At 32.9% G+C, this 17,290-nt stretch overlaps 1 protein-coding gene across 5 annotated transcripts in view; it reads left to right on the top strand.

The window, feature by feature from the left end:
* Nucleotides 1-17,290, top strand: part of LOC149787331 (uncharacterized) — a 99,160-nt gene that overhangs the window by 11,044 nt on the left and 70,826 nt on the right. For all 5 annotated transcript variants that reach the window (XM_089977874.1, XM_089977878.1, XM_089977876.1 and 2 more), the window contains 2 exons: nucleotides 6,524-6,598; nucleotides 13,613-13,935. In XM_089977874.1, coding sequence (XP_089834000.1) covers nucleotides 6,524-6,598; nucleotides 13,613-13,935 — 398 coding nt within the window. The remainder of the gene's footprint in view (nucleotides 1-6,523; nucleotides 6,599-13,612; nucleotides 13,936-17,290) is intronic.

Here is a 17,290-nt window from a genome sequence, read left to right as displayed (position 1 = left end):
GTTTTTCCAGGGAAATAAATAATTTGTTAAATTTTTCAAAGCTTTTTGTTTTCACTCTTTCTTGTGTTGCTGTTTCTTCGAGCCTAACCACGTAACAAGAATTTCGAAACACTTTGCACGTGACTCTATTTATAGAAATTGTTATGAACAGTTCTCAATACAGTTTCTAGAGAGATAAACGTATATCGGCCAGATTATATGGTAATGATGTGACCAGTAGAAATCTTACCTTCATTTATGAACTGATTCAATTGTAATTACTTTTGGGTTGAATGTGAATCTTGAATACAGTACTAAAATCAACAAGGTCAAGGATGAGACTGACATGATTATCTTGGATATTATTAAAATATGACTGAAGTGAGCCGAGATGGCTTCAAGAGGCACAAGTTAGTCAAACCGCTTTAAGTGTTGATGTATTTTTATGGCTTACGAAATCATTAAGTTATTTAGATCGGAAATATCAGTATACAACTGTTTCTTCGATGGATATACCGTCACCACATTTCTCTGGAACATGCAATATAAACGGAAAATCACACTTTAGAATTCTAAAGTTAACCACTGGAAATTTTTATATTTGATATTTTGGGACCTCGTCTGTCAATTCGAGTTCAACCCACTATGTTATTTTTTGCTATAGGTATTGACATATCAGGTTTTCAGTAGACCAATTCACTGACTTATGTTTACAAATAAGTATTAAAATGCATTGTGAATATTATCAGCAAGATGGACAATATTCTGAAACAGTTTAGACCACCCTCAACTAAGTCGTCAGGGTTAAAAGTAAGAAAGTACAAAAACCCAAACCACGTCAAACACTAATTCACAATGCAGTGTAAAACACAAAACTCAGGATATTACATTATTGAGAAGGTGAGGAACTGGATGTTGATATTTAGGTTAAGAAGGACCTGTTAGACATCAAGCTGACTCTAAAATGGTTCGTTACAAAGGAAGACATTACTTTACCAGAAGAGAGAGGGAGAGCTGAAATTGTAATTCAGCATTTTGCATAAATGAAAACATAGTTGAAAAGAAAACGAGAACTTTAAATAAGATATAAAATCACAAGCTTCGAAGAGAAACTATTATCTCTTGGGTTTGAAAATGAACAACTAAAAGAAACTCTAGAAAATATAACAATTGAAAATATGAATCTGAAAGAAGAACTCACTACAACATATACCAGAAGAATGAAACAATGCAGAAGGCAAATTACAATAAGCAATATTTCAGGAAACACGGTGTGAAAAGATTTTATCTGCCTGACACAAAAATAAAAATCTGAGTACCAATTTGCTACGGTAGAGATGGATGCATCAGGTAAAGACATGAATCAGTGAGAAATGCTGCAATAAACAGAATCCCCGACCCCATAGGTGTACCAAAGCCAATTATCATGAAACTTGGAAATTCTAACGCCATATTAGACCTTGGAAAGGATAAGGAATCTGAAAGAAAAACTGTCATTAACACTAAACAATTGACTTAACTAAACATTGATCTCATCAACAGGCTTTCATAGCACTCTAAAATAGAATCTGTAAAATACTTTAATGGCCGGGTCTACATCAGGACGAAAGCAGGTAGAAGGCCAAGATGTACCTTTTGAAGACATTGATTATTCGATTAAGTCAAACTTCAAAATATAAATCTTGTGTTTTGTGGTTTCAAGTTAAATTAAATATCATTTTCACCTTAAAAACTGTTTAGAAAACCTAGGTATGTGTAAATTATAGCATACATTTTTGAAGACGGCGACAAGGTTGCTATTATCCCTTCTTAGATAACTTATTAGCAAATAGTTAATCTTGCTGGTTTGACACAAGAAAAAAATAATCCAGCCAGTGATTAAAGGTGTAGTAACAAAATACAGATTGACTGTATTTGGAATAATGTTTGAGAGTTCAGTTAATGGTCCTCCGTATCCATTATGTTCTTTCCCTGGGATTGGTTATTTTACCGTGGAAATGGATTAATTGCTTTTATATTCTCCCTGTGATTGGTTATTTTACCGTGGAAATGGATTAATTGCTTTTATATTCTCCCTGTGATTGGTTATTTTACCGTGTAAATGGATTTATTACTTTTATATTCTCCCTGTGATTGGTTATTTTACCGTGTAAATAGATTCATTGCTTTTATATTCTCCCATGGGATTGGTTATTTTACCGTGTAAATGGATTAATTGCTTTTATGTTCTACCTGTGATTGGTCATTTTACCGTGTAAATGGATTCACTGCTTTTATATTCTCCCTGTGATTGGTTATATTACCGTGTAAATGGATTTATTGCTTTTATATTCAGCTGCAATCGGTTTGAAAGTTGTGAGCGTAAAACAGCTTAATCTTCAAGAGCACAGTTCGTCTATACCGATTAATCAAAACTAATATGGGCAATGTATTGAATTACTCGGTTTATTTGATGCGACAGGGAACCGATGCGTAACGTATAACATGGCAATGGTTAACGGTCAGCTATATAATGTTTCTAATGGACAGCAATAATAATGACTGTGAAGGTGGTGGCAATGATGGTGACAATTTTAATACTTGGTTAATAATCGTGTTGCTCTCATTATTCTTATTCTTATTATTATTATTATTATTATTATTATTATTATTACTCTTGTCATTATTATAAAAGAATATTTTATGTATGCATGGACAATCTTCTGCTTCAAACTGGATCATGAAATCTTATGTTTTTAATTCCTACTGGAATATTCATGAACAATCCTCCAGTGCCTTGCTTTTCCTTATCATGGATTGTGGTTTATACAAACTATACTCACATTATTTTTTGTATTATTTGGTAATTATATCCACCACTCTTGTGTAAGGTATACTTATGTGCCTTCATATCGGGTTTTTCATTAATCATGTTGTCATAGCTAATCATTACACTGAATTTGCATGATTTTGAATTGTGTTTTATATCATGTTCCTGTTAAGACGTACTCAAAGATGTGTGTAATTTCACACTGCACTCACTAAATTCTAACTGTAACATAAATTATGAACAATCAAATAAAAATTATATCAATGAATGTAATGAGTATATACATTTCCAGTTGAAAAAGGTTAGATATCTTCCGATATGCTAAGCCCAAAAAATTGTGTCTTATATATTTTTACAAGAAACACAAGAAACACATAGTACTGTGGAGAATGAACATTACTGGGAGGCGTAATAATGTTTCCGGTGTATTTTTAGTCAGATGTGCAGTGTGTGCGTCGCCTATTTGTTTTTTTTGTTTTTTTGAAAATTAATTTAGATGATGATGGTAAAAATATTTTGTTATATATATATATATATATATATATATATATATATATATATATATATATATATATATATATATATATACAGTCAATTGATTGGAAATATAATAGTTTTGCAAATCTAGGCAGTCTTATCATAATGATCATAATGATGATAACCCTGTCTCCTTTAGGAATCTGAGACAATATAGTTATGTTAATTCATCTATTATCATACGTGGTGACATACATTTTGTACAAGGCATGGAACATGATGCATATAATATTATTCATGATTAGAAATCTCATGAAGCAGCAATCAAGATGATGGATTACTCATTAGGATACAGACCAATTCTAAAAAAACAACGTAGATCACACTATTTCCTGATTTCTGAAGGCATGCTTGCATATTGCACATATCCAGCTAATGTTTCAGGGCACAAAAGAACCCTAGAGGTCATGATAATTGGAAATTTAACTTTTAAGGCAAAAGAAAAAGATTCACTACAAATAAAGCTATAAAGAATTGACATTAAAATTTCAAGCTCAAATACATTACATAATCAAGGAAGTGATACTGTTAATACAGCTGTTATGTATATTTGATTTAATTGTTTTCTATGTTAGATTTACATTTTTATTCCATTTCATGTTATAGTAATGTAATTTTGTTTACTGAAATTTGATATTTTCTAGAAATTAGTTTGAACTTACTCTTTATTCGTAATCACCTAATATTAGAAATCTGCATCTTAACGCTGACCTAGTTCCTGACCTTAATTCAGAATCAGTATGGGTTCTTGTAAACAACTTTTTTATATATTTTTCTTTCCCAGAGCAAAATTTCATTGGTTGTAGTCAAGGTCTTGATTCAGAATCAGTATGGGTTCTTGTAAACAACTTTGTTTAATATGTTTTTCTTTCTCAGAGTAAAAAATCATTGGTTATTACTCAAGGCCATACTGTGAGTACGTGACAAATAACAGTATCAATTAGGGTTTCCCATTGGACTAACCTACATCCTAGCGTCTGTTTTGCACAGTAGCCAGGCTTAACACCGGTGTTTTAAGAAAAAATAATTATTTTTGACTTAAACCTGGAGACGTTCATGTGTTTTTATATTGTGACCGGGTTGAGTTTAATTTTTTAATCGTTCTTCAAATTATATGGATTCTAAGAGATTAATTATTTTCCTGTGAATATTCAAGTGTTCATACAGAATTCTTTGACAAAGACATTTATTGAAACTTTATTCGGAATTCAAAACTGGAATATTATTTTCTGTGGTTCGACAAAGAACTTTAGACACATCTGTACTATACTGGCCATAGTATATGCCATCGCCTTCTATTTCGGATTTTTGTCGGGACTCGAGCTCAGATTCCTTAGAACAATTTATTACTAGGACTAATACGTATTAGTTCTTGCACTATTCTTAGATTATGTTAGGATTAGATGCTTAAAACCATAAGTTGTTTACCTCATTTTTCACCTGTTTTTCTAGGGAAATAAATTATTTGTTAAATTTTACAAAGCTTGCTGTATTCACTTTTTTCTCGTTACTGTTTGTGAGAGCCTAACACAACAAAAGGCACTTGTAAAATAACCGAAATAGAAGAAATAAAGATAAATCACACAGATGGAGTAATATCAAGATCAAATTCAAGATGTCTTTCGTGAATATAATTCAAAATACTTTCGTAACCTGTAGAAGAGGAGTGCTTTCTTAACCTGTAAAAGAGGAATTACACTAATGAACTATTGAACAGATTAACTTTTAATGGCGGAGAAAGGTTACCAGATCGAAATTATGGAATAAACAAAGAGGTTTTTTTAAAACTCGATATAAGCAGAACAAATAGTGATCTACAAACATACGAACAATTTTTCCTGAATGATAAACAAAGCTTACAACTGATTAGAAAAATGTATGTGAGGGCAAGATGGCATATCCTGAGTGTGCTTTAAAGTTAGCGAACATGAAAAATGAAATAAGTCTCGGTTCTGGTAATTTATTGAGTTTTATAAAGTTGTTTTGGAAAGATTTGGGTGCATTTGTATAAACATTTATACATGTTGGATAAGAAAACAAAACCTTTTCTGATTTTCAGTCTCACTTTTTTATGATCTATTAACTACCTAGAATGAAACCAATCATTCTACCATCCTCTGATGTTTTTATTTTGAAAAAGCACATGATTGCCTAATGTGATTTTTTTAGAAAATACTCTGAAATCTTTTAATTTTGGTGAATCTAATATTTGCTAGTTGTTTATAGTCGGCAACAAATCCAAAAGCGGCATCATCAACAATGGCTACTTGCCTCAGTTCTTTCATATAGAGAGGGGTGTCATTAAGGATATTGATTAGCTGTATGCTTATTTATCATAAGAATAGAACTTCTCACCAATGAGCTAAATAATGCATTTTCCCCTTGCGAAAGTGTCTTTATTTCTCTCTCACAAACAGATTGTGACACGAAATCATCTTACACTCTATTAATCAACTACCCAACACACACACACACACACACACACACACACACACACACACACACACACACACACAGAGATTAACTTGAAGAAAAACAAATGTAAAAAAAAGTCTTTTTGAAGGCATTTGTATACAAGAGTAGATAACTTTACATATTTACTGTCCATCTTAAAGTACCCAAATTCGTCTGTGTCTCATATATTTCAGTACCAGACTCGATCAAGATCAGTCCCACTAACCAACATTGCCTTCGTATTCAATCTGAAAACATCTGTAGGACGGCTGGTATTCAGCAGTCATATATTTTCTTGTCATTTTTTCAGATCCAGCAACTACAAAATAAATGTTTTTACAACAGAAAGAAAGAAGGAATAAATCTTGTCTATTCGTGATCGTCTAATGAAAAAGCATCGTGGCATAGGACAGGCAAAGATATAATACCTTTATGTTCCATTAAACCGAGATTTTACTAACATGATATTTTTCAATCGATTAGATGTCAAGCGTCACTGAAAGTTCTTACAATTTAATGATGTTTCATTGTAGTTCATATGATTATATAATTACCCCTCGTTGACGAAATGTCTAATAATTAATAAGATATCGGTTGTGTTCATCCATTATTGTTTCAGGCACTTTCGTATCATTATCATAGCTCTTTCTAATTTTAATTTTGTGAATCGTTCTGTTGAAAAAGCTTCTTACTTTGTGAGAGATTGGAATTTATAAATATATGTTTTTCTTATACTGTGTATAGCTGACAGCACGCCAAGCAATAGTCATGCAGACAGAGTTACGGTCACAAACAGCTCGACTGTACAGCCCACAAAAGGTATAAGCTTGCATTCAGATTTACTCTAATTATATAAAAGTGAATAGTTGATGCTTTATATATTATCAAGCATTTAATTTAGTATAGCCATCATCTAGACTCTACTGCAAAACTGCATGCGAATGCTTAACTATGCACGTTTCTTTGTATGCAATACAAAACCTCTGTTGCTAAGCCCCTATCAATAATTTCGATTACATTCTCGAAATACGTAATCCTGGGAAATATTTGTCTATACTCTGTCTCCAAACAATTCTGAATCGCGCCCAACCTTCAATATCACAAGGCAGTTGCATGGCACAATTGCATTCACCGCACGAATATTTCATTCCTTCATGTAATACAATTCCATACCATACCTTCATATGTATGTGCAAACGTTTACAATGTGAGAAAATGTCGTCATTAATGTTGGGTGTAATATTAAATCCATACTGTTACGGGAAGATGCATCAGCCCAATGTACATGTAGATGCAGTGGAGTGATATCGATTTTCACGCTTGTACAAATAAGTCCATTCATATATGCTGACTACAGCAAGTTAAATACGTATGGATACATATAAAATAACAATTGTAGTAGTATAAACGAAGGAAATCAAAGTTTATTTGTATTACCTATTTGCATGGTAATATATTCCGTCATATGTGCAGTGTGACATCTATGTCCCAGTCTGGTAGGTCACGTGGTGTTATTTCCACCATTTAGTGAGGAGCTGATTGGTTACAGGTAGACAGTGTGTGTCAAGTTCAACTTTGCCACGTGAAATGGTAAAAACACTGATAAAAACATTAAACATCTTGACTGAAATTTTGATAGTAAACGAAATCAGCGACAATTTTCGGTCAGAAACGGGGAGAAGTGGGAATAAGGAAGAGGAAGATGAGGTCGGTATTAACTTCGCATTAAATACTTATATTTCCATGGTTCGGAGTTTCCGATCTTAAAGTCACCGGGGGAAGGTGAGTAAACTCTTGAAGGATCTCGAATTCTGGTATCTGTTAGCGCCCCCCCCCCCTCCACACACACACACATTACCTTGAATGAAAAAAAAAAACGTTCCTACGCAGAATTAAAATTAAAATAGCTTGTAATTTATATATTTATTGTGGAAATTTTTATAAATACCATGTTTAAAAATTACACCCTTATGAATTGTTCTATTTTTTCACTTTACATCTGACTGATAACGTCTTTGCTTGATGGTCCAAAACCATTTAGAATATGTTCTCACAGACCCCATACCCTGCACTGCAAAATACGACCTTATTTGCATTTTTACTGTCCAATTTGAAATGCCAGACTTTGTCCCTTCCACCACCTCGCCAGTACCACACTCCGTCTGAAATAGTCCTCTAAGCCACTTTATCTTCGATTTTCATTTTGAAAACTCTTCTGGTGTAGCTGGAATGCAATCATTATAATCCAGCAATCATTATAATGGTCAGGTCATTCTGTCAGATGAAGGGGATGTGATGGGTTGTTTAGCTGTGGACTGTTGTATTAAATCATCGAATTTATGGCGTTGCAATGCATACTAAAGATACCAAGCATCTTTCGTTGCGCCCCACGAAAAAGTAGGTAGACACCACGGGTATCTTAGTTCTTTACCTTAAACAAGCTGGTGAGACTTCCACTTTAACATCACTTCATATCATTAAGCAAAAGCCATGAGTTGATAATTGTTTCTTTCTTAATCGTTTTCAATTTTTCTAACTTGTATTTTTTGTATTATCAAACTTTAAGAGATCTGAGAAGAGAAGCTTGTCCTGTAATGGGACTCCTTTTTACTCTAATCAAATGGATATTGTTTTTGTTTTGCATTTTTCATAATAAAATGATTGTTATTTTACAATGACTTATATCTCGTGCTGTACAGTCTGAGATTAGAACAAACTTCGCTCATGAAGAAAAAACCCAAAGAGAAGAGGCCAATAGGACAAGCCCTTAATGTATCGTACGAACTTCATTAATTATAACCCGGATAATAGAAGTGTTTCCATTCTAAAGTAAACTGCATACGATAAGTCAATAAATTCATCATAAACAACGTTCATCCATACATCCTGAATGTTCCAAGCCAAGTAATAAAGTGTGTATAATACCATCCAAAATGCTCAAGACCAGTAATAAATAATGTAGTATAATACGCATACAGAAGGTTCCAAGAACAAAAATAAATTGTGTATGATACCTATCCAGAAAGTTCCAAGATCAGTAATAAATTGTGTATAATATTTTTGTAGAATTGTTCAAGAATAGTAATAAATTGTGTATAAAACCCATCCAGAATGTTCAGTACCAGTAATAACTAGTGTAATATAATACGCATCGAGAAAGTTCCAAGATCAAAAATAAATTGTGTATCAAACCCATCCAGAAAGTTCCAAGATGAGTAATAAATTGTGTGTAATAACTATCCAGAAAGTTCCAAGATCAATATTAAATTGTGTATAATACCCATCAAGACACTTCTAAAATCAGTAACAAATTTGTATAATACCGAGATGGGACCAAATTTCAAATTCGTTCGCTGTGTCTCTGAAATTCAATAATTATTAAGCTTTCATTTCGTACGTCTCGCGCAGTTTGAGACTTCACATTTTAATTTATGAAACCAACCAGTATTTTGAAACAAGATGGTATTCTCATAAATACGTAATCCTTCCTAACAAGTTAGTATAGCTCGCCTCCATACAAATTTGAACCATGCCGATCTCAGAAAGCATGGCACATGATATTTAATTACGTTATGTAACACATTTCCATACCATACATTCTTCTGTTCGTGCAAGAGTTCCCAAAGTGGCACAACGTCGCTGCTAAAGTTAGATGGAACTTTAAATCCATTCAGTTTGGGCGAAAACAGAATAGTTTAATGTATTAATGAGGTGCAATGGAGCGATACCGACCCTCGCGCTTATACAAACAAGGTCTTCCGTCTGATCTGGCATTGCTATTTATATTTCCATTGTAGATATAGCTTACTATCTCTATATCATTTGAAAGTTGATTTGTATTGCCTATATGGATTGTACCACGTTCTGCCATATATGCAATCAATAATCTATGTGTATAATTGCTTGGTGACGTAGTGCCTTTAGTGTCAAATTAGCGAGGAGTTTATAGTGGATTGACCCAAAATAGAAAGTGTGCCTTATTACCCCACTGTGCACTATCGTTCAATGACCCACATATACTACAACACCACATTGTTCATATTCTAAAGAATAGATCAAATTCCTTTAAATCAATACCGAGAATGTTAAACTCTAATTCGTTCATCACCAAAATAAGAGGAATTTCTTTTCTAAAACTAGATCGGGACTATTATATATATATATATATATATATATATATATATATATATATATATATATATATATATATATATATATATATCCAAGGGCTGTGCGTTCCAATTCAGGGTTTCCGATCTCAAATTTATGGCGCACGCTGAGTAAATTCATGAAAGTCAAAGGCCATTCAGCATATATATCTGATTCTCACTAATCCCTAACTCTGTTTTGCGCAAGTCTATCTCTCTGTTCTCTCTGGCATTGTTATTGTCGAAATTCGTCCCTGCTTCCATCTGTCCAAAAACACACCCATTCAGGACTAGTCCCTCTAATCCACATTATCTTCTTTTCCTATTTAAAAACTTCTTGTCATTTTGTCTGATGGAGGGAGTGGCTTGGTGAGCTGTAGACTGTGTTCTTCCTCTCTAACGTATTAAATCGCTGGCTCATGGAGTAGCCACGCACACGAAAGATACATAGAACCTACGTTGCGTCCCGCACGCAAGTAACCGGTAGACTATTCAGTTCACTGCATATTTTAGTTAATCACAATCCGTTGTTTTCACGCGACGTCACAAGACGTGTTTACTTCCAAATCCTCTGTTTTGAGTCACTAGCCACGCAATATGGCACTTAACAACATTGTTCTTCCCACATAATTATAAAGGCACGTCTTACTTTGTGCGTTAGGATATCCTAATATATTACATTTTGTTGTGCATGTCAATCGCGCGAGACCGAATGCGTGACTTTCTTTTTTATTCCTCATGTAAAGCATGGAAATTTCAACCATTTTTTTAATTCTTTCATGAACAATTAGATCAATCAATAAACAAACGCATAAACAAATGGACACAAAAACAGGTAGAAACAAGTAACGAATTTCAATTTTCATAGGCAGAATCAATCATTTGGTTATTGTTCAAGTTAAAAATCCACTCGTTAATATATCATTTTATATTTCTAGAAGCATTTCAAGAATACATGGTTTTGACATTCCGCTAGGCACATGTTTCATTTTAATGCGCTGAACATAACTTCTTTGAACATTTCTTGATATCATTCGATATCATCCTACGCCCATCATCTCCACCACAAATACAACATTTGACCACACTAATTAAAATTAGTTTGTCAGCCGTCTTTGGCAAAAGTACTTATTTTCGCTAAAAGTATTTGTACATAAACGTTCTAACATAATACACATGCTGTGAAATTTTAATTCCCTAACTGTTATTGTATCCTGAAGATCATTGTCCGGATGTACCCTTTCAAAATGACAATCTTAGGGACATACAAATTTAAAAAATTCAAATGTCACTATTGTATGTTTGTTAAAAATATATACATTTCTATTTAACAGCAATGAAAATGATTGCGGTTCAACGTCACTATTCTGTCTTTCAATATAAGCCAGGGAGCTTCAAGCTTTATTTTTTCTTTCGTACTAATGGGGCACTTTATTTCAAGCATAATCTATGTATCAGTTTGATTAAGCAAATATCCTTAACGACAAATAAATCAGATTTTTTATCTTGAATATATATGATGACTAATGTTGACAAAAATGTGTTATGGACTCAAAAAGGCGGCTCAAGCTGCTTACTCGTTGCATTATGAGTATTTGGATATACAATCGTAACGTGTGTGAAAACAACCAATAGATCGGCGGGTGAGACTTACAGTTAAAGTTCACTCTATATCATATTTTGTTCAGGAAATAACTACAAGAAACATGTATTTATAATTCTTTTGTACTCTCCGTTCTTTTGTAACAGCTAAATCAGAATTAAGCTGTCTTGAGTAAATGGGAATGGATCCTGGACCCATCATTTCGATAAAGAACGTTTTCAGGAGTAAATTGCTAGTATTGCGAATTCTGTATAATTTTGACACATCTTCCTCTGTGACAGAGGCCCATATTTGACCTCTGAGAATCCTTACAAAATCTATGGAACTATTTATTACCATTAAATTACAAGACATTGAATGATTAGTTTGGGAGAATTCTTAATGTACGTTAGCTATGGGTTCGTTAATTTATGCAATATTTTCTCAGATATTGCATACTAAAATCTATTGTTGTTCATACGCCTTCACTCCTCTCTCTCTCTCTCTCTCTCTCTCTCTCTCTCTCTCTCTCTCTCTCTGCCAATGTGGGTATGTGAGAAAGCTTGCCAGTAACTTCTCGTGGGTCGGTGGTTCTTCCCAGGGTTTTCACGGGTTCTTCCACCACCATGAATACTGGCCGCCATGTATAGCCTATCGTGTGCTGAAAATAGCGTTAAACCCCACAACAACAACAACTCTCTCTCTCTCTCTCTCTCATTTTTTCCAAACTTATAACTTTTTGAAATATAAAGTCAGTTTTGATTTCCGAACCTTATAACACAAAATCAAGGAAATGTAGAGAAGGGCCTTTCAGAACATAAAATATGAAAGGAAAATGTTTTCTTGGTTTATAAAAGTAACGCCGTTACAATACCTTTACCTCAATATTAAAATCGGAGGAAAACACGGTAAGTTTAGCAAAGATGGAAAACACAATGTTAATTTCAAATTATGCTTAATTAAATCGTCTAAGCATTATCTATAATTACGAAATCAGGGAGAGTTATGAAAAAAAACCTAGCCATCGAATTAGGTTTGGCATTATGCAATGCAGTCGTAGTTGGATTCTAGCAATTCTCTGAATTATGTCCAATGATGCAGTGCTTTCTTTGTCGCAGAGTAAAAAAGCGAGAGTGCACAGACTGGAACAAGCGTTAATACGTTTTCCTTACATCCTTACGTAATGTCTTATTCCATGGCTAAGTTTAAATACTCCTAAACTTTTTTTAAATGTTTCAGAATCTTTTTACATCAATCACTCGTGTGTTCCTTTCTATAGGTGTTTTCCCTTTGTATTTTATAAAGAAAATAATGCTCTGATTTTGTTAATCGATTTAAATAAAGACAATACATGCTTTACATTAAGCTTTTACAAAATGGGAAATTAAATTTTTATTTTTGAGCTTCATTAGTTACCACCGGTCCTTATGTTTTTCATAACCTCATACGTACGGTAAAACATTTATTTCAAGTTTATTTGAAGAAAACACCATATTGTTTACATTAGCTTCTAAGTTCGATGAGTAATTTAAGTGATAATATCGACATTAAACATCGATTTCCTAATGAACAAGCGGAAAGTAGGATACGGGTTATAATAAAAAAGATGAATGTCCCAAGACCAGTAATAAATTATCTATGGCATGTCGGAATATTGAAGATTGATGGTTCTTTAATATAAATATGATGTTGCTATGTGTTTTTATGTTTTTATAACAAAAAAGTGATATCTGGGTCATTTGTCACTTGTCTAGCGCTGTTGCATCTGTAGGTTATAATTGCGTAGAAACTGGAAGGGTAAAAACGAATGTTTCAGATTTGCCTATTGTGTCTTATTGTATATAAAATAATATATTCTGCTTTGCATATGTGTTCCCAGATAATTCACTTTGATAAGAATGGCAATACAATACCAAACGTCACAGTTTCTGAAATAAGTATATTCATCTCCAAAGAAATATATTTGTTCAATGTGTTCTGCATAGCCGAATAGGGTTATTACATGATGTTTTGTTATTAAAAAAGATGCAATAATGAAATAACACATATTGCACAAACGCCCTAAATCTCAGTCAAGTAATAACTTTCTAAACTTTGTGTCAGATGACAACAAAGAAACTGATATTTCACGGCGTCCAGTCGTCATTGCCATTGATTTGGGAACAACATACACAGGATATACCTACCAGTTTATCAACCAGTACAATATAAACCCTGAAAAGATTTCGATACCTCAACCTTTCAACGGAGGTAAACATAATCTGGCCTCCACGAGGACACCAACATGCATCCTGATCAATGACAAGCTGGAAGTAGATAGCTTTGGGTATGAAGCTGAGGACCGGTTTGCAGAAGAATGTATCTACGGAAACCAGGATCAGTTTTATTTCTTCAAACAGTTTAAAATGAATCTCCATGGCATTAAGGTAATTGTTATCTATATACATAATATTGTATTTTTAAAACAAATCGGTAAATTTCTACCTTTTTATTTATTACATACCATGGTGTATAAATTACCGAAATGATGCATGAAAAGTGTACTAGGGTCTCAATGTTGGATAGTTCTTGCTGTCGAGGTGTTTAGAGGATCCTACAGAAAAATCAAATATATTCCACTTCTGAGAGAATATTAGAAAAGTTTCCTTGAACTCCAGTATCAAAATGTGTACTGATAGTAAATGGTACCTTCTTTTGATGTTGTTCTCAGATGTAATTTTTAATTTGAAAGACTTCAGTGTGATATCAAAATTAATTTAATTCATTCAGTTAAAAGAAATGGAAATGCTTCTTCCATCTATATTTGTCTATAAACGCATTTCAGAACTTTGTAATTGCATATCCACTAAATGTTGTATATCTTTTGATGAACGGATCGGGTATGAAAATATTAATCATCAAAATTAAAAATCTTTATTTGGCACGACGCCCGAGCTTCGTCGCCCAAGTCGGTGTGTCCCCGATGGACAGTATCTCGAAAGTGGTATTTTAGGTGTTTTGAAATTCATCAATAAGTACTACATTATATAGCATATAAACATAAATAGCAGACACTAATGTTAAATAATTTTGGACATCATCACAGGTGGCATAAACAATTTTGCATCAACCTCGGATAGGTTCCAAACAGATAATAGAAATATCCATACATTTGTTATTAAGACAACAAGAGATATCATGAAAGTGCTAATACGTTTTGATGGGTTACACGAACACAACAATAAAAATAATGTGTGTCTGAAAAGGTATACGGTAATATTTAAGAAAAAAATATTACGTTTTACATATTGCATTAAATGAAGAAAAGATTGAAATACGAAGAACAAATACACTACATATTTGATGTAGCTAAATGATACAATTTGTATTTGACTAAAGTCACAGCACAACTGATTGGTCTTTGCGCATTTTATGAGATCTAATTACTGTGAATCAAGAAAGACAGAGATACAAGTTATGGAAAACAAAACTGTATTTAAAATAACACATGGCTACTAGTACAACCGGCTTTAAAATCAATCATATGAGGAATAAATTGTCATGACTCTACAATCACTGATACGTTTCCAAGGTATGAAAAGAACATTACAAATTATTCAAAATAGACAGAGGATACCTGTGAATTTTAGTAGATATAAGGAATATTTTACGAATGAAGTGGAATTCATTTGTTACAGATGGAATCGCCACTCGTGAAATATAAAATGGTTCCACTTTACCATACATTTGTTAGGCAAAATCTGTTAATTTGCATGAAAATATATTTCTCCATTCTGTACCATTACGATTAACTGCTACAGTACTACATGGAAAAAGAAGTTCAGAGTTTTACAGTAAGTTTATGGCAATGACCTTTTACAAATTCAGTTAGTTCTTATAAAGCTTCATTTATAATTTTTTCCAAATTAATGATTTTTTCATACGGAAACGCAGATATCTTTATTTTTATTTACACATTCATTGCGCTGATTGAAACAACGAACATTGTTAAGAAATGGATTCTGTAGAAACATCATAGCTGTCCTATCCGACACACTTCGGTGCGTAACATCTTTAAACTAAGACTTTTAATGTGTGTAAGCTTGCCTATAAGAAATTTAGTTCTTTTGCTTTCTTATATCTGCATTTGAACATTAATTATTTTTACGGCCACGGCAAGTTTGCAGTAAATTTCGGTAACAAAGACTGCACCCAAATTTCGATTATCGCTTAAAATAGTTTTGCAATCAAAACTCATTTATTCAAATTTTATCCATTGTTTATATAAAAAAAAATCGTGATTGACTGGAAAGTTAAAATCACTACATAATAATTATATTGTTTTATTTAATCAACTGTGTTTCTAAAACTGGGTGAAACACGTGTACGATACTGTATTGATGAGAATGACTTTAAAAAGAACTAGGTTATGTAAGTTTCAGTCACAGACAACAATTTAAACAATTTTTTTAAAAACAATTTTTCAAGTCTTCATGTGTTGCTTAGAATTCTTTTTTTTTTTCATTTTATCTGGTACCTTCTTTTTAGTTATATCAATGTATGATCTACTACAGTCTTGGCAGATTTTAAGATCTATTCATCCTGAGAGAGAGAGAGAGAGAGAGAGAGAGAGGATGAAGGAGAAGCAAAACGGAAATAGGCATACATATGGAAATACAAAAGTTTAAATAACAAATGTAAGCACAGATATATTTTCTAACATAAACTTCCAAACGTTATATTGTCATTGGCGTTAAAAGTGGTATCGCCATTTTGAAGATATCAGTTTTCTCCCACCGATACATTTTGTTATCACATGTAGAAATATTTGTGAAATTTCCTATTGTAGATGACTGTCCCGTTGGGCTTTTGATAACACCCTAGATAAAATATCTTGCACCAGTTTTTAAAACGTTTTTTTTTTCTGGGTGATGAACAGTATCCAGACATATTTACTAGGTTCCCAGTGTTCTCGTTGCTCACACAACTATCGATGATTTTGATTTTGATCTATGGGATAAATTGAACATTACTAGCGTTGCAATTGTCTGAATCTACGCACACATTACACACGCTTGCAACAAAACGATTTCCCGAAAAGAGGTTTTTTAAATTCACGAAGATGAAACAATGACAGGCAGACATTACAATCGTACATTCATATATAAAAATACAAAAGTGGATGCAAATACATTTTGGTGGTAATATAAATTTATTCAGTAATATATATTTATTTCCAAATACGCTTTGGCTGAACAATGAAGGAAAACCTAAATACCCAATGCTATCCGGTGTATTTTCAAAGAACAGAAATATGTAAAGACATAGTTTGATGAAAGACATTAACTTTCCCCACTTGAAAATAAAGGATCTTTTGAAAAAGGGAAACATCCAATAATCTTCAGCTTAGTTAGACAAGAAAGATTCTGTAGTAAAAAAAATCAGGTTTAGCTGAACTAAGAAGAGTAGAACGTGAAAAATAGTTATCTTCCTAAATTTACTAAACAAAATATATACACGTACCACTTGCAAAAGAACATATCCAAAGGTCAAACAATAATGGCGACAAAAAGAATGAAAGATAATAATTATATTCTTGTGAAAGGGAAACGATACGAAACATCATTTAACATTTTACCAGCTGAAATTATTATGTCATTAAAAGATGTACCTAGGTCGAATCTCTCCTAATGAGATGAAACCTTAAAAAAGCGGAAAAGGGCGTAGAACAAAACATATATAGCAGGATGCAGAAACGTACAAACCATAAATGTTTTAAGATGTAGTGATTTTTTCGAATAT

Source organism: Sinohyriopsis cumingii, chromosome 12 (genome assembly GCF_028554795.1).
Source record: "Sinohyriopsis cumingii isolate HCF-2022 chromosome 12, ASM2855479v2, whole genome shotgun sequence".
Classification (NCBI taxonomy): domain Eukaryota; kingdom Metazoa; phylum Mollusca; class Bivalvia; order Unionida; family Unionidae; genus Sinohyriopsis; species Sinohyriopsis cumingii.
The sequence above is the reverse complement of the archived record's forward strand: the minus strand, read 5'-3'. Positions and strand labels throughout refer to the sequence as shown.